Genomic DNA, 22972 nt, shown 5'->3' on the forward strand with positions numbered 1-22972 from the left:
ATTATACTTAACACTCTGCCACAGCAGGTGACCACATCATATCTGAGGTGAGTTACCAGGGAGATCAAAGAGAACTCTAAATTCATTCGGTAAAATTAGGAAATAGAAAAGTGCACAAGACAGTCCAGTCTACCCCAAGACTTACTTTCTCAGATTGGCAATGAGGTCAGCAAACGATTTCTCCCACGCATACATCTTTATTATCCTCATGCCTGTTATGACTTCATTCATGGTCCGGATCCTGGCATCCGTGAAAGCCGCAGTTTTACTCCTGAGGGGGACAGATGTGACAGATAAGCCACATGGAAGGCAGCCAACTTTTGTGTATCAATCACAGGCACAGACAGGGACCCAGAGTCAAAGGCGGTCCTCTGCTCCCACAGCATGGGTGGGTCCTACATGCAGCATGGGTGGGTCCTACATGCAGCACACACATAGAAGGCCGAATGAACAGTCAGCCACCTCTGCCAACTCTGCGTATTATGGAACATTGTGAATGACTGCTGAAGAAAACCCAAAAATGATTCTGGTATATTGAGGGGGGCACAAGGTACTGAAATCACCTACGTCTGACAGGACACAGTTGGCAGAGGTGGAAAGAGACAGGATCAGAAAGGCTGTGGAGCAGAAAGGCTTGCTCATCCTGCCGGGAAAAGAGTCAGCAGACAGCCACAGCATGTCAGGAGCTTTAGAACTGGCAGAGGACATTCAACACAGAGGAGACCACACAGAGCACAGGCTCAGAAGGAAAGAGCCTGATGCCTTCAAACGGTGTGGCATCTCCACCCTCATCCAGAGGCCTCTACGGAGACTGGCTTCGACTCCTGGAACCTGCTTCGGGCCATGGTCACTTCATGATCAATTCAGGCTTGTGTTAGCAGCCATGTTTCTGACACACACCCTGCTAGGATGGTGAGACTTCCACGAGGTTCTGTTAAGGTTGGCCCTGCGCCCTGAGAGTTTGTAATTCAATGGAAATACTGGAGTGAAAACAGCATACATATGCATACGGGAGCAGCTCCATAACACGCAGTGTGGATGAATCTATAGAACGTTGGGATTCGGACCCTGAGATGCCAATTGTCCTCTGACCTTCATATATGCACTGTGGCACATGTGCACCGTCCCCATAGACACACAACGGACGGACGGACGGATGGGTGGATGGATGATGGGCGGAATAAAATATACAAAATAAAATAATTGTGTTTACTACCACTTGATTTTAACAACATCTACATGCGTAACTTACAGCAAGGATGCTTTCTAAGTGGTTACACTGAAAAGCCAGCAGAGAGCAGCCAGCCAATACCTTCCCCCTTCCCCTTCCAAGACCAGCCCTCCGCTTATGGCTGGAGTACCCCCAGCTAAGCCTGAAGGGCCGGCAGCATATGCAGAAAATATAAGAAGTTTCTATTTTGTTTCTGGGTAGCAGTCTCAGGCAGGGGCGGAGAGGGGACTGGTGTTACCAAACAGGACATCTCTTCAGCCCAGCGTCCCTCTTACCGCAGTGACGAGAACAGCTTCCCGATGCAGCTTTGCAGAGGCAGAAGAATAACCAGAACGGCCAAGCCCGCCAGGCAGGAGATTCCTATCTCCACCCAGAGGAGGACGGTTACCGCGATGGCCTGCAGCGGCCCTGCCCACAGAAAGTGCAAGAAGATTGTCACCTGCAGATACAAAGCCCACACATGCTTAGGACTGTAAATAAAACAAGACAGGTGGGAACGCATGCCAGCAACATTATGCTCCAAACGGGAAGACAAGAATGCAAAGAGAACCGGGGCTCAGCGAGCGGGCTTAACACTGCTGAGGCAGAACCGTAGGTCTCACTGCAGATGCTACACTTGTGCGATGAACAGTAGACCGTGGTCCCTGTTATAAGATGGATAGACTGCACCATCCCAGAGACGGTCCCGATCTTTAATTCCTCGTGTGTGGAAGCGAACCCACCCTCTGCTCTACAAGTGAACTGCATCTCCCCTGGGTCTCCCCAGAAAAGCCTATGCTATGGCGCCTACCACACTCTGCAGGTGAGGTGTATGTCTGATGAATGAAAATCTGAAAGGGGAATGGTTGCTGGGCAGATCTGACCTAAAGCTAGAGTGATCAATCTGTAAGGTGACCGACCATAAAAACGGGTGTGGGCGAGAGCCGTAAATTCTAGCTAGGTAGCACCATGCGACATGCCCTATCAAACTGTTCCTATGAACCAGGTACCACATGGAGGGGGGCTGTACTGCACACTCCTGCCCTCCAATACTTGGGTCCTTTAGAAAAAGAGAAAGACAGACAGACAGCTGGCTGCTCCTCTGTCATGTGCTAAAAATTACTATGAGGAGGTAGCCCCTCGAGACTATCACTGCACTAACCAAGTCGGGAGGAATATTGCTCTCCGCCAACTCACTGTAGATGTGTGCTGCAGGCAACATCAGAAAAGCAAAACTGGGCTCTATGGGGTCAACACATCTTACCACACCTATGCTGCACACAGAACTGAGATGTGGCTTTAAAGTGCCTATGTCACAACTTCAGAAAAAATCCTAGTCTACACCAAAACCCTCACATTCCAACAGATTAAAAAGGGGGAAAATTGGGGCAGGAACTGACAGAGATGGAACGTACTTGGTCGAATTTGTTCACGTCGTTGGACAGCAGGTTAACTATCTGGCCTGTGGTTGTCTTCCCCATGGCCGAGTTACTTAACCGGAGTGCCTGGAATAAATGAGCAGAGTGGAGAATCAGATCCTGTCCTAACACTCTCGCAAGCACGGGAAAAAGAGAAACGCATGTTCATGGGGTCTTCTGTGGTGTAAAAGCCATGACGACAGCCCTAATGTCTGGCACCAACAGCAATATCTTCAAGGACAGCAACGGAGGTGAAGGAAGCAGGAGAAAATCAACTCATTCTTATTGATGAATGGCCACATGCCCCGTGTATGTCAGTGGACACTCCACAGCCTACCAAAGTAAACCAGCTCAGTAGGGAGACGGTGGAAGTAGAGAAAAATGCAGGATTTGTATGAACACTGAATGTGCTATTAATTCTTGGCCAGATATCACTTAAGTACACGTGGTCATGGCTTCTGCCTCCTGTATATGGAAACGGCCCTCGCTTGTCTCCAAGAGTCACAAATGAAAGAGAAGCGGCGCTTCTGTCTTGGGTATCTGCCAGAGACAGGGCCCAGAGGCACAGGAGGACCCACAATTGGGACATGGCAGAAGCACTTGTGATGAATTCAGTCTGAGGTCTCGGGCAGCAGAGCAGTGGACAGATACTGGGGAAGGTCTCCTTCTCCGGCATGGTGGCAGGAGAACAGGGGACAAGGAACAGCTTCAGGGGACAAAGGAAGGTGCCATGGATCAATGAGCAGCTTGTGAGACGTACAGAGGAGAGAAAGGTGGGGTGGCTAAGTAGAGAAGGCCCAAAGCTGATCTTGGAGGGGAGAGAGAAGTAGCTAAAGTCGGAACGAGAACCTGGAACAGTGAAGACGGTTTGTCTTGGGTTTTTGTTTTGTTTTGTTATTGTTGTTAAAAATTCATTTATTTTCTATGAATACACAGTAGCCATCTTCTAATACACCAGAAGAGGGCGTCAGATCCCATGACAGATGGTTGTGAGCCACCATGTGGTTGCTGGGACTTGAACTAAGGACCTCTGGAAGAGCAGTCAGTGCTCTTAACCATTGAGCCAACTCTCCAGCTCGTTTTTAACTTTAAGCTGGAGTGCACCACATTGCCAGATGAAGAGAAAACAAAGAGACTGCAGTAGACACCAAGGCAACAGGTAATGAATGACCAGGCAGCTATGTAAAGGCAAAGGAGAACCAGATATAAACAACACTAAAATACAAGTAACTCCATGCAACATGAGTTACCAACCATAAGACGGCCCGTCTGTAATTCTGACACTGGGAAGGCAGAGGCAGGAGGATCGCAGAAAGTTCAGGGCCAGCCTAGGCAGCAGAACAAGGTAAAGACCAGCAAGGCAAGGTGGAGAAAAGACACACTCCGTGGACGACACCATGCTCATGCAAATAGGAGAAACACAAATTGGCATTTCATGTTTAAAAAAGAAAAAAGCAAAAAATGAGGACATGAAGTCGGGCAAAGGTAGAAAGAGATCTAGAGAAAGAGTGGGGAGGGGTATGGTAAAGATATGCTGCATGCATGGTTGAAGTTTTCAAAAAAAAGTAATAAAGATGTTACAGTTAAAATACATGGGAGCACAGGGCTGCACGGGTCTGCACGGGTCTGCACAGGTCTGCACAGGTCTGCACAGGTCTGCACAGGTCTGCACGAGACCGGGTCTAGTGCTGAGAGTAGAAGTGCATTCACACCCCATCCCTAGTCCAGAGCAATCTCTAATTGATAACCACTTGCAAATGACAATTTAGTTTTCTTCAAGGGAATCTCACTGGGAAAAACAAACTACTCTTAAGGGCAGGCCACGTGGCCAACAGGGTGGCCAAGAGGAAGGGAACTTAACCATATCTCTGGGAGGTCTTGTCTCATAGTGTCCTGCTGGGGAGTTTGGTTTCTTTTGTTTACTCTTCTTTCTCTTTTCTTAACCCTACAGGTTCCACCACCACGCCCTGCCCCCCATGTGAATGCATACATACATGCTTACATACACACATATATATGTATATATCTGGTGGTGTTTCTATAGGATTCCTGAGTCTGTGATCCAATGGGTCTCTGTGTCTTTATCTGTTTCTTATACCTTTTCTTGTTCTTTTCCTTCTGTCTGTCCTGTTCTACTCCAGTGTAATTGTTTTGTTTTATATTAATATCATCACTTAGAATCCCGTTTGTTTTCTAATGAGAGACAGAAAGAGCGTGGATATGGATGTGAGGGGAGGTAGGGAGGAACTGGGAGGTATGGAGGGAGGGGAAACTATAATTAGAATATATTATATGAGAAAAAAATCTATATTCAAGAAAAAATATAATAAAATTTGGTTCATACTGTACCATTTTCTGTTTAGTGCTCTCTCCCAACCTGGGGCTACAATAAAGCCTCAAGCCCCTTTTTTCCCATTTCTCTGTGTGTGTGTGTGTGTGTGTGTGTGTGTGTGTGTGTGTGTGTGTGTGTAAGCCTATATAATGAGACCATGTTTAGAGAAAGAAAAACAACAGCAGCCTATATATTATGAAGAGAGTATACAGGTACCACAGAAAGAGACAGAACTCAGGGACTTTGGCCACTGACTTTTCACTGGCTATGTGAAAATATTTTTAGCACCTACGTTTATATTGAAACAAGTGTCAATCCTATATGCAGAAAACACACTGCAAACTTATGAATGAATACTTGATTTTATTTTTTTGTTGTTTGTTTGTTTTGTTATTTTTGATATTTTGAGTCTATGTAGCCTTGACTGTCCTGGAACTCACTACGTACGACAGGCTAGCCTTGAACTCACAAAGGTCCGCCTGCCTCAGCCTCCCAAATGCCAGCCTTGATGCCCAGTTCTAATAGTTAAAGTAAGATGACAACCAAGCATGGGCCCCCATGCCTGTAATCCCTATACCCTACAGGTAAAGACAGGAGGGTTGAGTTAGAGGCCAGGCTGCGCTATAAAGACAGACCTTGGATTTTAAAAGCCCAAATGAACAAGTAAAGAATGAAATGAGGCACACAAAAGACATCCCATACTCTAATCCTAAATTGATCACAACAACTAAACAGAAAACAAAAGTCAGAACAGCATGCAATGTGTCTCCTCAGCATCACAGTCAGAGGGCGCACAGCGATGAGTGAGACCCCAGTGGCCATCTGTGTGGGACACAGACCCTCTCTCATGCAGGGCTACCTGTCACTGAGACCACCTGTACTGCAGGGAAGGAAAGCCAGGCTGTTCCAGAAGCTACCAGAGCTGTGCAATCAGTCTCAAACTTAGTATGTTCTGTTTCATTTTTAAAAACCCATCTCACTACAGTGAGATCAGAGGGAAAAAAGCAAAGAACAGAACAGTGACGTGCCTTTAATATTATCAGTGAGGAAGACAGTCACAGACACAACTGGCAGACTCTGTCCTCTGTCACCAGAGAGTGATTAATTGGTGCCAGTCTGCTGGCCTCGCCCGCCAGTATGCAGCCAGCCATTGGCTTGGACGGCACAGGAAGCAGCTGTCCCCACACTCTGACTGCAGGCACTGCAGGACTTCGAGCCCTGAGGGAAGGAAACTCAGTATTGGCCAGGACTCACCTGGCTTTCTGCCCAACCAGAGTGCATTTCCCCAACCAACGAAAAAAGATGCCCACTCTGAACAGGAGAAGCACGTGGAGTTTATGGGTCACAGCCACAGAGGCTAGACCTGGGATTTTTTGTGGGGATTTACCAATGGCTCTTTGCCAAGGCCTTCGCTGTCCAGGGGCAGAGCTGAGTGCCAGAGTGGGAGTCTGAGGTCAGAATGGCTATGAAACGCCAGGGTTCGCCCAGACAGAGCTAAGGTTCTTCCTGACTGCCTCGGCCATTCGATAACGATGCCAGGAAGGCCATGCATTAGTGATAAAGATCTGTCTACAGAGTCGGCCAGGCCCTTGGACTGAGTTCAGAATGGAAATAGCCGCCTTGCAGCTGAGATGCACAGAGAGACAGACAGGGCCACTCTGGTAGGGACCAACCTCCAAAACAGAAACCAACACTCTGTAATCCAGACTCCCTGCAGTATAACACCCCCAACGCAACATGGTAGAGAGATTGTTACAACGAGCAAAGGAGAAAAATAAAAAATTAAAAAAAAAAAAACAGCGACCCATAGTCACAGAGGGTGAGTGTCAATAGAAAGATGCCCAGATAGATATCCAGCTCGTGGGATTAGCAAAGGAACATAAAACAACTGCTGGAATCATGGATATGTAGCCAAAGAGGAACACGGTCACGACAAATGGATAGATGGATGATTTTAGGAGAGAAGTGGACACCATCGAAAAGAATGAAACAGTATTCTAGAGTAGAAAATATACATCTGAAATCTAAAAAGAAAATCTACCAATTAACATTTGTTCCCACTGGATATTTGCAGAGTAACTAAGAGCACGGGGGGAATCGGGGAAGGCTAGGGTTCTACCGGGAACCTCGCACAGGCTAGGCAATCTCGTCTCTCGTCTCTATCATTGACATGCACTCCTAAACCCTCACTGTACATTTCATTTGGAGACTAAGTTGCCCAAACTGGACTTGAACTTGTGACAACACCCTGCTCTGGCCTCCCAAATATCTGGTATTACAAGACCATGTTCTTATTTCTGTAGTTTACAATCGAAAGAACAACGTGAGCGTGCTATAGGAGACTATCATGCAACCCAGTCAAAATCCTGGAGAACAGGTGAGAAACCAACCGTCGGGCAGAAACAGGAACGAGGGCTGAGGCCATGGCTCTGCCAGACATCATCAGCCGATCACGTGCACGGCTTTGATTTGATCCCAGCACCGGGGAGAGGATGGAGGGAGAGAGACAGGAAGGGAAAGGAACGACGATCCTTAGATACGTCCTGGTCAGGTCGGGTAGGAGGCAGCGGGTGCACCAGGAGGTGACTCAGTGGGTATGGGCTCTTCCCACCAAGTCCAAGGATCTGGGTTCAATCACCAGATCAGATAGCAGAAGAGAGAAATGACTTCTGCTGCCCTCTGACTATTTGCGAGTGGTGACACAGATACATACATATGCACATACAGAGAGACAGACAGACAGACAGACAGACACACACACACACACACACACACACACACACACACACACATATGTGATTGGGAGCACTAGTTGCTCTTGCAGAGAACCAAGGTTCAGTTCCTGGGATGGCCCATAACCACCTCCACTGCCAGCTTTGAAGGACGTGATGCCCTCTTCTGGCCTCTGTGGGCACTTGCATGCATGAGGTACCATATAGACAAGTAAGTACAACATAAACAAAAATAAATTTAAAAAAATTAAAATTAAAAAGCAAACAGTCTCCCCCCGCCCCACCCCCGCCCATTCATTGTTAAACTATGTTTTTATCTGGATTATTTTTGGCTGTAAATATGAAACGTAAAGCAGAAGCATGCACATAAATGCCACATATCAACGTGGGTAGCGTGGTGAGACAAGTGTCCTTCACTTCCACAGAAGTGACTGCCGAGGAGGACGGGTGGGGTGTGCTTTCCCCTTAGGAGTCTGGGAGGGCTAGGCTTGATTGGAAGGATCTGGAATTACAGAGGGAAACATCTGGGTTTGCCTGTTGACAGGCTTGCTAGGTTAGGCTAACTGAGGTGGGTCACCGCCCATGTAAGTGGCACCGTCCTACCGTCTATGGCCAGGGACACATAAAGAGTGAGTCCTTCCGGGCGGTGGTGGCTCACGCCTTTAATTCCAGCACTTCAGAGGCAGAGGCAGGCGGATTTCTGAGTTCGAGGCCAGCCTGGTCTACAGAGTGAGTTCCAGGACAGCCAGGGCTACACAGAGAAACCCTGTCTCGAAAAACAGAACAACAACAAAAAAAAAAGAGTCCTGACGGAGCATCCATACGCATCTCTCCCTGCTCCCTGAGGCCAGCGGCATGTGCCTCATGTCACCCACATCACCGAGAGGCCGTCCCTTCCTGACAGACTCCACTCTCTAACTGGGAGAAGAACTAAAGCGGAAGACTCATAACTAATGAAGTATCCGGCTGCCATTTTCACAGAAACCTTCTAGAGACCCCCGTCTAACAGTCCTGCCAATACAGGTGTGAACACCTCCTGATCACACTGCAGATTCCTCACCAACTCACCCTTACCGCTGTCGACCCTCAGTGTGAGGCTTCTCCCAGAATGCCTCAGGCCTGTGCGCTTGGATTCCTCAGTCGATTCTCCCTCGTCCCCTGTCACCAGGCTCAGCACACTAGTCCCCATGACTCCCTATCGTATTGAGACCACTGGGTCAAGGCAGAGCAGCAGCATGTAGACCCCTGAGGGACCTTCAGAGTGCAGTGTTCGTGACCCCACCCCAGTCTGTTAGATAAGGTGGCTTCCAGGTAAGCGGGGCATTACTGGGACAGGCAGCTATGCAGGGCGACTGCATAGCTCGCTGAAGCAGAGGCCACCTGGATTTTCCCGATGTTACTGGCTGGAGATGCTTAGTAATGCTGTCACGCCCTCTTCATGATTGCACAACTAAAAGCGGCTGTGCTGTTTCTCAAAGGGAGGCTGCAGGGACTGCCCAATATCCTCCAGCGATAAGATGAGCATAACGGGAGAATAACGGCTGCACCAGGCCAGGCTTGTGCCCTCTCATTCCGGAGAGAGAAACTGGTTCAGGGAAATGAAAAACCGCAGACAAAACCAACAACCTGCCTCTCGCTATAGTCTGATAGTCTGGCACCTTAGGGATTTCTTTTCTGTTTTGCTTTATCTGACTGTCTATGGCTAGCAGATCTGTCCAGCTCTGAAGGACGACGCAACATTCACCTGCATGAGGTACCTGATAGATGGCTTTCCTTTCACCCCACTTCTACCAGAGGCCACAGCTAAGGCATCAGACATGCACACGCTGACTAGCCTCGCCTGTCTGGCCGTGAGGATATGCATGTGACCCCACCTGACTCCCCCACTTCGGGGAAGGGCCCTGGGATCCATGCTCTGAGGTCATGCTGAGTGTCAGTCACACATGACGATCCCAGAGAGTGCAATTCATCAGGAGCCGCCACATTCCCTCGCCTCTCCCACTTCCAGGACAGAGACGAGGTTTGCTCAAAGCCACCGTGGGTCCCTGAGGTCGGACTCTCTAAAGGCTTGGGAGCCCAGGTCAAAGCATGGACAACCACGCTCTGCAACCATAGGATGTCAGAAAAGATGCTAGACGCAGGATCTCAGGGCTCCCCGGGTGTCCATGGTACTCGGGAACGTTTTAGAAAGCCTAATTATGAGCTAAGAAGAAGTGTTTTGACGAGTACGAGCCATCAGTACAGGGTGACAGCAAACCCGCACCACTGAACCGGCTCCACGGTTAACTGCCACTGCACAGCTCACGGCAGTCTGTCCGAAGCGAAAAGACAGCTCCACAAGACAGCAGAAAGACCTCTCTCTCATGCACACCCTTCTGCCACCAATTCCTACGTTTGAAGAGAAGCCCCATGAGGGGGAAAGAGAAGGAGAGGCCGCAGCAATCCTAGTGAAGCTGAGTTATAGGCAACAGTGTGAGAAAGCCCAAAAAGATAAGGTTGGTGAGAAGAGAACCTTTCAGGGAGGGACAAGGAGACAAGCGGCTACGGTCCTCTAAGAATCCTGGTATGTTTTTCTTTCTGGTTTGCCTCTAAAACACAAAACTACAAAATGGGTTTATATCTTATTTCTTCTGGAAAACAGCATGTTTAATAATGAAAATTTACATGTGAACTCAAAACCGACTCCTGTATAACAACTATATGCACAATCATTTTGGACTATATGTTCAGTATTTTTTTCATCATATGCCTTCTGTCAGGACAAAAGAGCAACTGGATAGAGCAATGTGACAGTGCCTGACTTACCATGGCGTATAATGGCATATAGTTTTACTGAGAATCAGTCAAAAGGAAAATACTGGGCCTGCGAGGTGGCTTGTGGGTAAAAGCGGCAGTTTCCAAGACAAGCTGAGTGATCCCTTGGAACCCCAATGCTGGAAGGGAGTGGGGAGCCCCGGAAACTGTAATCTGACCCCCAAACATGCACGGTAACGTGTGTGTGTGTGTGTGTGTGTGTGTGCACGTGTGAGTGCATGAGTGTATGTCTGTGTATGTATGTCTGTGTGTGTATGTGTATGTGCACATGTGTCTATGTGTGCATTTCTCTGCATGTGTCTTGTGTGTGTTTGCATGTGCCTGGCATGCTTGTGAGTCTGTGGTGTGTGTGTGTGTGTGTGTGTGTGTGTGTGTATGTGTATGTGTGTGTATGAATGCAATTTTACTTTTCACCCTAAGGTTGTGTGTTTACTAAAGTATCACTCTTGTGTGGGTGGCTGGTCACCCATCATAAACTATAAGTAACAATGCAGACGTTTTAATATTGCAAAATGAGTGGTTCCCTCACTCATTCCTGTCCCTCAAAGCCATGTTTGAAGCTTTGAGGACGCCTGTAAGTAATAAATCAGTAGGGAGCATTGCTTCTGCCAAGAGAGAAAAAGAACAATGGACTTCAGGCCATGCAGTCTAAGTACTGCACACTGCACCGTGTACCACACTTCTCAGAAGCACCAATCCCTAACCTTTCCCAAGAAGAAGAACAAGGCCATGGAGAGAAAGGCCCAGCACAGGTGGCCCTCTACAGGAAACTCGGCACAGGTGGCCCCCTACAGGAAACACGGCACAGGTGGCCCTCTATAGGAAACACGGCACAGGTGGCCCTCTACAGGAAACACGGCACAGGTGGCCCTCTACAGGGAACACAACACAGGTGGCCTTCTACAAGGAACACAGCACAGGTGGCCCTCTACAGGAAACACAGCACAGGTGGCCCTCTACAGGGAACACAGCACAGGTGGCCCTCTACAGGAAACACGGCACAGGTGGCCCTCTACAGGAAACACGGCACAGGTGGCCCTCTACAGGGAACACAGCACAGGTGGCCTTCTACAGGGAACACAGCACAGGTGGCCCTCTACAGGAAACATGGTCATTTTCAAGTTACTTTTTCCAAACCCTGTATCTCCCCACTCCTTCGGGCTCAAAGACTAGTTTATCAAGCAGATGTAGATAGACTAACATCTGTAACCTCCTGGAGATGGGGACAGAGACAATAACTGTCTGCTACTAATGAGTCCCTGGGGAGTGCAGGGGAAGAGACGAGGACATACAAACAGGTAAGATGGTGCTTTCTCAGAGCTTAGAGCAGACAGGAAAGAATCTCTGAAACCCTTTCCTTTTTCTCGAAGGAGCAGCAGACACGTCATCACGACCACTCATGTGGCCGCACTGCCATTTTCCCACAGGAACTGGTCCTGAAGAGTCATGACCAAGTTCATTACTCAAAGTGATACTGATATATATATATATATATATATATATATATATATATATATACACCAGCTGTAAAAGGACAACCACTCCAGGAGTCCGTTAAATCAGGTGCTTGGAGAGTGGTCCAGCTCACAGAGCTAGAAATCAGGATGGTGGTTGCTAGGGACCAGGGTGGAATGGAGAGTGGGAGTCGGTATCCAGTGCCTACAGAGGTTTGGGTTTGCAAGATGAAAGGGATTCCAGGAACAATGGCAGCGGTGGCTACAGAATGTGGTGAGTGCGGCATATCTGGGCGGGCTGTGTTTGAAACGATCCGTGTATTGGATCAAGACTTTGTTTTGTGCTTTGAATGTTCTGAAAACAAGCCAACTCACCTTTGAGAACCGGAAAGGAGATAGCCACCCGCTACAAACATTAAACCCAGAAAGGTGCCTTAAAAGCTGGAACAGGATGGAAATTCATTTCAGTCAGTGAAGTGATGATTTTACTGTCAGAAATGTTTTAACATCATTTGCTGTGACTTCAGAGTGAACACAGGCAAAAAAAAATTAAAATAAAAAGGGCAGAGTTGAAGCTGTAGTGTCCCTTTCAAGGAGGCCATATCTGTTCCCACAAGACCCTCAAGTACTGTGCCTGTCACCTTCCACGACAACAGCAGTGTGACTCAAGACAAAACCTATGGACCCTCTTCTGACACATGTGGTCACTCCGTCTGCCCCGAGGGAAGGTAAGGACTATGCCCAGCAAGTCCTGCCACCGTACCCTGCACTATACAGACAGAGCTTCCAGCTCTGTAGTTTATAAACATCTGGACTAACAAGCCCATACCACACCAGCCCACTCCTCCTGCTCCACCATAAAAGGCAACAGAGCAGGACCACTATGAGGCCAGTGTTTGCAGATAACAGAAAGCAGGCAGCGTGCAAGACTCCGAGATAAAGGACTCTGGTGTTCGGCATCCCACAATGCACAGGGCAGCACCGCCTGAGGAGAGAACACTAATGATGTGCCTTAGAGGCTCACAGAGTGAGCACTTGGTCTCCACAAAGTGGCACGTTTCTGATGTTCTGCAAGCTGTAGCTGTGGCCTACTCAAGGAACAAGGTCACTAGGAGAGGCAACGCAGGGGAGGCAGTTGGGGAAACACGGAGACAGATGACTGTGTCCAAACTCATAAGCCAAAATAACCCCACCACCACCACCCGCTTGAATCTGTTCCTGACAGACATTCAACACAACAGCAGCAGCAAACCTCCAGCAGACAGAGCTGACGTAAAGGAACCCTACCTGAGAACAAACTAACCTCGGCCCAGAAAAACTAAGGCCAGGCCTCCCGAGAGCCTCAAACACACAAGACTGGAAAGCGGAGTCCTATTCAGCTACAGTTGGTGAAGGGAGCTGCTGCCCATCCTCTGGCTCCTCCGTGAGTCCTAAGACAAGCGAGTCTAATTTATGCCATTTTAAAGATTGGGAAACCAAGGCTGGGAGAAATTAACATGCTCCCCTATCTAAAATGTTTACAATTTGAAACAGGGAAAAAAATGAGACTGAAATTCAGGTCTAGTAACTCTTGTCATCCCAGGTTTACAATGTCCACTTACCTGACATGCCACTGTGCCTCTTATCAGGACCTGGACAACTTGACTCAGCTCCTAGGCACGCCTTCACAGGAGAACCAGCCCATCTAAGACTCTCCCTCCAGGCTGACAGAAGTGCATGACTGAGCTATGTGCCTGCAATCCGGCAAATCCAGCCCTGTCACTCACTGCTGAGGAGGCTCACTGCTGAGGAGGTTGAACCTGTACACCACAGGCGACCACCACGAACTGAAAGTTAAGATGAATGTACGTGTGAGGCTTACTAGGATTTGTCTAGGAGACAAAAAAATCACCCCAAAATATCTACAGGGTGAAGCCAGCATCAGGGTTGTAGTCTCCCCTCCCCCAGCCTGAAACCTGCTTGCTCAGGGGTGGAGCTTCCCGCTCAATCATTCTGCCACGCCCACTGCTGGAACCTGCCGCTTTGCTGTTCGGAGCCTTGCACGTGGTCACCCTGCTATTGGACCCCAAGATTAATTGGTGGGAATCGGGCCTCCTTCCCCTGCTTTATAATTGCGTGCGGAACAGTAAAATTGAGCTTTGATCAGAATGACTGTCTTAGCTACATTTCTTTATCTCGACACCTAGCCCCTCTTCTCTTGCAGGTTTCCAAAATGCCTTTCCAGGCTAGAACCCAGGTTGTGGTCTGCTGGCCGGACACATTTGGCGAACCAATGCGAGACTGAGAAACGGCAAAGGATTTTTGGAAGAGACACTGCTGGTTTGGAGCTCCATGGAATAATTAAAGGATAAAGGAAATTCATACCGGAGAAGGTATGGGCTAAGCTGAGACAGCGTTAAACCCTAGCGCTGGTTCACTTAGGTTCAGCAGTGAAGCTTAAGAGGAACTGGGAACTGTAACAGGCGGTAGGCCGTGGCTCTCCGAAGCTACATTAGGCGTGAGAAAAGAAAGGGCTTATTAAAAGGAAATTAATAAACAGGGGGATTGCCGCAGTTAATAAAAACTGCATCATGAGGGAGGAAAATGTCCCAAAAAGCAGAGAGAAATTTCTCTCTGGGCCTTATAGCAGGAGTACTCTGTTCCCTTTTGTGTCTCGTCTAATGTCTGGTGCACCAATCTGTTCTCGTGTTCAATTCATGTATGTTCGTGTCCAGTCTGTATGAATGAATGTTCTATGTTTTATGTTGGATAATAAAGATGGTATAAAAAACTTTATCTGCAAAGCCGAGAGCTGCCACGTGTTTCAGCCAGGAATCAGACACGTGGCAGGAGGACCCCTGCTGGAAAAACTGTTCGTTTTAGGAAATAAGGGCGAGTGCACAGCCTCTTAGTTTCGGGGTAAAAAAGCTGATAAATGGTTTGTGACTAATGTGTTTGACAATGGTAAAGTGCCTTTTATTCTATGATTGTAGCTACAAAAATTAATATTCTCTGATTGGTCTAAATGTAACTGCTTCATTTGGTTCTTTTTTATTAAAAATGTGCTCTGCATATTTTCACATTCAGCTCATGAGTTGTTGATTAAGATTAATAATTGTTACATTGCTACAGATGGTTAGTGTTAAATTTGATAACTCAAGTTTAGAGTCCTTCCGACACGTGGCATAAAGCAGGCCAAGAGGCTGGGTCTCTAAAGATATTTCTAGTTTAGATAATAATTAATGTGGTTCCTATCCTAAATAGTAAAATTTAAGATAAGATCTAAAACAATGCCTCTTTATTAAAGCAGTAAAGCTTGCTTTAATAGGAATTCATAGGTATTAACTGACATCCAAACTTCATAATATGATAGTAATGCTTCTAATATTGATTTTAAAGATGATAAACTGTTTTAAACTTGGGTTTTGCTTTCCCAAGGTTGTAGGTATTATCCTAACTTTGCACAAGAAACTTAAAAAACTATGGTTAAAATTGCCAGTGTTCCATTGACTGCAGCTTGCAGTTTGATTGCAAATTTAAGATCTTTAATTCACCTGTATACTGTAATTAAGATAATTACAAGAGTAATCATCTTATGAGAGCGCTCATACAGCTCATACAAAACTGTGACAGAGTTATCTAGTTATGTTTGTCTTTGTGAATAGATTAGACAATCAGTTTGGCTATAGTTGCTGCCTGGCAGGAAACTGCAGTACGGGCAATTTTTTCACAACACTAAAGTTGTGAAGAACATTTTAACTGTAAGTCATCTTAAGAAAGAGTATCAAAATTTAGAGGCGTAGACAGTTATATTGTTTCTCTAGAATCGGTCCTTATTACAGGAGGGCCAGGATGCTCAGATTAAAAAGTATTTTACATTTGAGTCAATGCAGGGCTCTGGGCAGCCCCAGAGCGCCTTGTGGCCTTCCTTTGTTTTGCAAACAGTGCCTGAGAAAGTTTTTCCCTGTGTTCAAGAAAATTTCTTTTTAACAGTGTTGCAGATCTATTCAGATGTTTAGAATAATGCTTAAATTCAAAGAGTTTTGCTTCTAGTGAACTGGTAATTACTAGAAAATTTTGCCTCTAGGTATGGCTAATGTAACTTTATATTATGTAAGAAAAATTTTTATTGTTTCTGCTTCTATACAAGAAGCCAAGAGTTTTAATCTTTCAGTGTATATTGTTTCCTAAGTGAAAAGTATTAACTAATGCTTCTCAAAGGAAGTTTACCTTAAATCCTTGCTCTCACCCAAAGGATTCAGAGACAATATACTTTTATTGCTTAGGGTTTTAGTTTACTACAAAAGGTTTTACAAAAAATAAAGAAAGCTTTTATAATTGTTATTAATTGGTAATTAAATATTAGTTGTGCCCAAGACAATTCTTTGGCCAGAAAAAACATTATTGTAAAGTCATTTTTCTCATCCTCCCAGCCGATCGTTGGCCCACGTGGGCCCAACTAGCTTCTGTGGGGCGGAGTCTTAAGACACAGTTTCCCCTGTTTCAGCACAAATAATCTAGTTGTGTGCTGTAGATGTTGTTTTAAAATGCTGAACAATCAAACCTTAATTTGTATATTAATAGTCAATGCCTTATCTCTGAGCTCACAATTGCTTAAAATTGTTCATCCCTCAGATGCTATTAATTCTCAAATTTGCAATTGCTTGTACATATTTCTAGTTAATAAATAAATTATGCACATGTGACTCTTAATAACTTTGCTAGCTTTCTAGTTACAACCACTCCTTAAGAAAAATGATTGAAAGTGCAATTAGTCACTGCCCCTTTACAGCCAAGTATTTAAAATATTTTGTCAACAAGTTATTAATTCAAAAGGTTAGGTATTGTGAAATTTTAAAACTTTAACTTCTTAAAAGACAAAAAAAGAGAGAAATTGTATCCCCGTACATACTATTTAGTGCATTCCCATGCACACTATTTAAATCTTACCTTTATTTTCAAAATTTAATATTTAAATGTCAAAGAATGTAATAAATGCTTTATAGTATCTTAAAGGGATCTACTTATTGGCTTATAGATTGATCCTAAAACCGTTATCTTATTGGGAAAGGGAAAAACAGGTTTTCTCCACAGAACGCTGCAAAAACATATTAATTCGTGTGACGAGCTGGCAGGTAAGTTGACTCAGTGTCCTGATTGAAATGACTAAAAAACTAAATTAAATTCATGTTTTAGATCCATCCTTGCTTGTCATTTTTCCAGTTTAGACTAGCTTCTAGCCTTTTAACTTTATGGCAATATTACATCAGAGACTGTATATTCTGACTTAGTAAAATTAGTCATTTAATAGAGTCATAATGATTTCTCTTTTCTTCAGTGTGACCAGTCATTCTAACTCAATCTTAGACTGGTCTAATAGTCTGTCCAATGTTAGAGATTCCTATATTCTAAATTACCTAGCAAAGTTAATTCAGAGCACATCCCCCACTTCCCCTAGATCCCTAACCCCAGAAGGATTGCTGGCCTTACAGCTAGTGGAAAAGGCTATTGAAGAGCAATTTGTCACTTATATAGATTACTCCTTGCCCCTGCATCTGTTAATCTTTAATATGACTCATGTGCCTATGGAACTGCTATAGCAAAAATTTCCTATAATGTAGATACACTCAAGGATTTCTCCTAAATGTAATATCTTGCCATATCACAAAGCAGTGGCTCAGATGATTATCACTGGAAGAAGGCAGGCATTAACTTATTTCGGAAAAGAGCCAGATATCATTGTTCAGCCTTTTAAGGGAACTATAGACAGCTATATCCCCCAAGGTCACCAAAGGCCCACCTTGCCTTTACCTTATTTGTTCTAAATATTTTGCAAACTGATATTAAAGGTCAGTCTGCAGTGGATCGCCACTGGCATCCAGTTACTTCTACTTCTTATGCATTGGTAAAATGGAAGGACCCACTGAATGGAAGGGTCCAGATCCAGTTCTAATTTGGGGTAGGGGCTCGGTTTGTGTTTTTTCACGAGATGAAGATGGAGCGCGGTGGCTGCCAGAGAGATTAATTCGTCAGATAAACACAGATTCTGACTCTTCTCGTAAGTATCATTCTGAAGACTAAAATTCCTTTTGTGCTTAGAATTCAGCTGGGAACAAAAGCTCCCAGAAAAGCTGTTTTCCTGCTACTCTCTGAGCCTGCTACCCGACAGGAGGCCAGAGACTAGCCTTAGCTTTACAATTTGCAACTGAATAAAGTACCTGAACTTCCCCAAAAGAAGCTTTGTGATGTTACTCTTCACTCTCTAAGATTTTTGTCTTTCAAGCAGGTCAATCTACACCTTAAGCTGGAATGCAGCGGGCTTGCATCCTCCCGCACCCAAGAGCACACAGGTGGCAACTGCTATCTTGATTCCCAGGACATTCCAGCACTTGGCTTTCAGTCTAAGTTGAAATTTAGGTTTACCAAGAGGGCTAGAAAAGTAGATATTTCAAATATTAATAGAGATTGGTTTTTATTCTGATAGACGGGCTTAGTCCCTTAGCTGGCCTCAGGCTTTTCACCCTTGCTGTTACTGCAACGTGTCCTTAGTTCCTCAGGCTGTGGGAAATACAGGGATGAGGAGGAACGACTTCCAGCTCCTATTTTAGCCACAAAACGTGGTGTTACTAATGACATAATTCTTGCCTAGGCCTTGCTAAATCTGAGGTTGATAATTCTCCTTTAGGAGCTGCACAGTACTCAGAACTGTGCATACTAGTTCGTAATCATACGAATACAGTATGGGTATCGCTTGGTGCAGAGAACTACTGCAGGGGAAGGTCCAGCTTGACCATTTCTGAGTTTCCTGTGGGTTATACCCAGTTTAAAAAGGAGGTCGGTATCTAATTTTGGCTAAAAAACCAAAAATATCTACGGCTCTGCCTCTTCTCCCCAAAAGATACCAAGAGCCACAGGTGTGAGTCGTGACAGCACCCACTGGAGGAATCGGGTCAATGTCCACCCAAGCCAAGGTTAAAAGCCCACTCATCTACGGATGAGAAAATCTTTTGATCACCTCAGTTAAGCGTTGCCTTATTTAACTTAATTAATAGGGGGGAGAGAGGTTGGAGACCATACTATCTTCACTGCCTCCCACCCCAAAATAAAAAGCCAATTGGCCTTGTACTACGGAGCTAATCGTCACCCCCTCCTCCCTGTTTCCCGCCTGTCATCCAAAACTGCGGAGCAATATCAACTCAGTGTTATTCTTAATAAAGTGTATTTCAAATTTGTTCAGCCAAACTTAGCCAGGGTTCCAACGCCCTACTTAAAATTCAACTAGGAAGTTACCTATTCAGTACTAATTAGCATTATAAAGTCAGAGCCTACAGCTCCAGGCTTTTCTGTTAGTTGTTTACTAGGATAGAAAGGACAGTCTTCGCCAGATACAGTTTACCATAAGAAAAGTTAGGGAATCCCACAGAGACAGGTTTTTTCTTTAGCCCTAGAATTCAGGCAGAGCTATTGAGCATAAATAAATTTTGTGCCTCAGGCCAGCTTTTTCTTTTTTTTTTTTTATTTTTGTTAACAAAAGGGAGGAGATGTAGTCTCCCCTCCCCCAGCCTGAAACCTGCTTGCTCAGGGGTGGAGCTTCCCGCTCAATCATTCTGCCATGCCCACTGCTGGAACCTGCCGCTTTGCTGTTCGGAGCCTTGCACGTGGTCACCCTGCTATTGGATTCCAAGACTAATTGGCGGGAATCGGGCCCCTTCCCCTGCTTCATAACTGCGTGTGGAACAGTAAAATTGAGCTTTGATCAGAATGCCTGTCTTAGCTGCATTTCTTTATCTCGCCACCTAGCCCCTCTTCTCTTCCAGGTTTCCAAAATGCCTTTCCAGGCTAGAACCCAGGTTGTGGTCTGCTGGCCGGACACAACAAGGGTGATTTAAAGATTTCCCCACATGAATCCAATAAAAAAGCACAATTTAGGGACCACTGATCTACACCCAGTAGTTTCTCTCAGGCCACCTAGTTACTGAGTTACCAGCTGGCAGGAGGCAGCTGCCATGTATGTCCATCACAGATGCAGCAGCAGTAACATCCCTTCGAGCAAATGACTCCCTCATCTTGCTAGTTTATGTCTCTAACCACAGAAATTAAAACAGTCCTCTTAGCATTCTCTTAGAAGATTGATAGGATTAATGTCCCACAAAACACTCAGGCCAGATGCAAGCTCATATTAAAAATAAAATAATAAAAGATTTAGAAGGAAAAACGTTAAACTATTACGACAGTGTACAAAGCACGGCTAGTTCATTCTAACTGTCAAATGTTAAGATAATAACACGAGGACAGGAAGTCCTGCCAAAGTATCACTTGCTATAAACACCACATGGTTTCACTTTGACAACACCCTCTGGGTCCTCCCTACACAGACAAAATATCAGAGCAAGCCACCTGATGTTCCTCACTTTGAAAAGACCAAAGTATTTGATGAGTGGGCATTCCATATTGTCCTGTCTAAATATAAGGCAATATAGTCCACACTGAACTAAAATTAGTTTAAAATAAAAACAAAATCACCATTGATCTGAGAATCATGGATCTGATATCATAGACTGCCAAACTTTGCACCAATTGCCTTTCCCTAATCCCCTGAGGCAGCCCAGGACTTAAGTTGTTAACTGAACACAAGCACAGGGAAGTATATCCTAGGAAGGCAGAGGTGTGACTACAATGAGAAGCTGAGGTGTGCGCAGAGCCAGCTCACCTCAGAGGCTGGAATGGAGAACACATTTCCTCCCACCAACTTTCCATTCATGAAACTCTAAAGTTAGTGATGACTAGCAATTCTATCCAGAATGGATTCTATCAGGTAGTCTGCTCTGCCGAGCAAGCAGAAGAGACTAACACAGATGCACTCAGCAACGGACCTCATAACGGGGTGAGCATTCAGAGGCAAGAGAGCCACCCGCAAAATCCATTCCTCAGAAATCAGTCCCAACAGGGAACTGCTACGGGTCTTCAGGGACACAAAGTCAGGAGGCCCCCAGCTGACTAAGCCAGTGATCTCAGGGGAGAAACCCTCTGTGCCTTGCATATTCTATAAGGAAGAGCGTAACAGTGAGACCCTCTTTGGTGTTGAGACCATCATCATGTGTGTATGCAGTGCCTACTTAAGCCCTTTGTGAAATTAAATTCTGTGAAGGTCTGAGCCGAGGTCTGAGAAAAGGAGAGACCAAAGCCCAGGAGGCCCTGGGGATGGAGGGTCCCAGTGCCTTCAGCTCATTCTCGCCTTGACTAGATCTGCCATTTCAGTCCAGTCTGATCTTCTCTCACACTGAAGCCAAAGTACAAACCCTATGTGACCTGAAGCCGCTGACATGTCCCTTCCTTCTGTGTCTCTGTCAACTAGTAAAGAAAGGACACCAGTCTCCTCATAGAGGGAATAGCAATTCTCCCGGGAATGGGGCTGGCAACTCACGGTAACTTTCCAAAACGAATGACTATGACACTCCAGCACCAGCATAACTTTATTAAAGCTGTGAAAGTAGATACATGACCAGTCATGTCTGTCTGTCTCTCTCTCTCTCTGTTTCTCTGTCTCTCTATGCTGTCTCTCTGTCTCTCTCTATCTGTGTGTGAGTGTGTGTGTGTGTGTGAGTGTGAGAATGGATTTCTCTGTCCCTCTTCCCAATATGAGCATGTTGCTTTTCATCATTATTTGTTTGCTTAGTTGACTTAGTGATGATGGATGGCTAATCTCATGTTGCATACGCATGTGCAGGTGCATAGAGATCAGAGACACCAGGTTCTTTATGAATTCTTCTTTACTTAATGTACTAAGGCACTGTCTCTCAGTGTAATGGTTTCTATAAGCTCAGTCCAGGGAGTGGCACTATTAAAAGGTTTGAGTAAGTATGTCACTGTGGGTGTGGGCTTTAAGACCCTCACCTTAGCTGCCTGGAAGCCAGTAGTCTGCTAGCAGCCTTCAGATGAAGATGTAGACCTCTCAGCTCCTCCTGCGCCATGCCTGCCTAGATGCTGCCATGTCCCCACCTTGATGATAATAGACTGAACCTCTGAACTTGTGAGCCAGCCCCAATTAAATGTTGTCCTTGTAAGAGTTGCCTTGGTCATGGTGTCTGTTCATAGCAGTAAAACCCTAATTAAGACACTAATAAACCCAGAGGTTGCCAATTTAATGAGTGTAACCAGGTAACTTGCCCTATGTCCACCTCTTAAGTGCTAAGATTACAGACAGGTCAAGCTGCCGTGCACCTGGCTTTTGTATAGGGCCTGGGGAACGGTGTGGTCCTTATACTTGTATGTGAAGCACATTCTCGTTATCCACCCAGCCACCTCTCCAGATCAACAAGCCGTTTTATGTACGATCCATCCCACGAGGTCATTCAGCAACACACACTACCGTGATGATAGAAACAGTCACTCCGTGTATACCACCCAATCCGATTTCTCCTCAGATCATGGATCAGGCACTGAAGCCTCACGTGAGCTCCGAGCACGTGCAGAAGGGCCTAGCAGATACACACCCAGACCCGCCTCAGCCTCCCGGAAGCCATCCTCCTGAAAGAAAGCATCTTAAACTTCACCTCAGCGTACTTCTTGCGCAAGGCTGGCAAGAGGAAATTCATCTTTCCCACGTTTCTAGGGTTTCAGGCTGAATCTCTGAGCACAGCAACTCAGGACTTCATAAAGAGATTTTTCCTGGGATAACCATACTGACCAATGAATACCTCTGAGAGACGTTTACTTACATGCAGGTGAACAAATCTGCCACGCTAGATCAGATTTCCCCGAGGCCAGTTCCGAAGTGTTGGCAGAGAAACTAAGAAGAATAACAAGTGAATTCCCCTGCACAGGAGCCCTGACTGCCTGAACGGACACCTCACACCTGACTGTGTAATTATGGTGTGCACCACAGTGGGAATGAAAATGCCTAAGTACAAGGGGGACTAATGGCATCCAGGAAGATTAAAACCGTGACAATTTATGGAGAAACTTCAATATTCTCCTGTATGGTACTAGATTAAGCCTCAGACAGGATGGTGGTGGCAGTGAAGGCCTAAGAC

The 22972-nt window shown here is 45.7% G+C and overlaps 1 protein-coding gene and 1 long non-coding RNA gene across 6 annotated transcripts in view; one reads left to right on the forward strand and one right to left on the reverse strand.

The window, feature by feature from the left end:
* Positions 1-22972, reverse strand: part of Abcc4 (ATP-binding cassette, sub-family C (CFTR/MRP), member 4) — a 225165-nt gene that overhangs the window by 146781 nt on the left and 55412 nt on the right. For all 5 annotated transcript variants that reach the window (XR_874344.3, NM_001163676.1, NM_001033336.3 and 2 more), the window contains 3 exons: positions 2626-2715; positions 1507-1670; positions 146-271 (listed from right to left, as the gene is read on the reverse strand). Coding sequence is in view for 4 of the 5 variants with exons in the window: in NM_001163676.1 (NP_001157148.1) it covers positions 146-271; positions 1507-1670; positions 2626-2715 (380 nt within the window). In the remaining variant the exon portion in view is untranslated. The remainder of the gene's footprint in view (positions 1-145; positions 272-1506; positions 1671-2625; positions 2716-22972) is intronic.
* On the forward strand, positions 13322-14201 carry Gm52104. The gene is made up of 3 exons (XR_003951097.1): positions 13322-13383; positions 13589-13804; positions 14164-14201. It is a non-coding gene; the product is annotated as a predicted gene, 52104 (long non-coding RNA).

Source organism: Mus musculus, chromosome 14, assembly GCF_000001635.26.
Source record: "Mus musculus strain C57BL/6J chromosome 14, GRCm38.p6 C57BL/6J".
In the NCBI taxonomy this organism is placed as follows: Eukaryota; Metazoa; Chordata; class Mammalia; order Rodentia; family Muridae; genus Mus; species Mus musculus.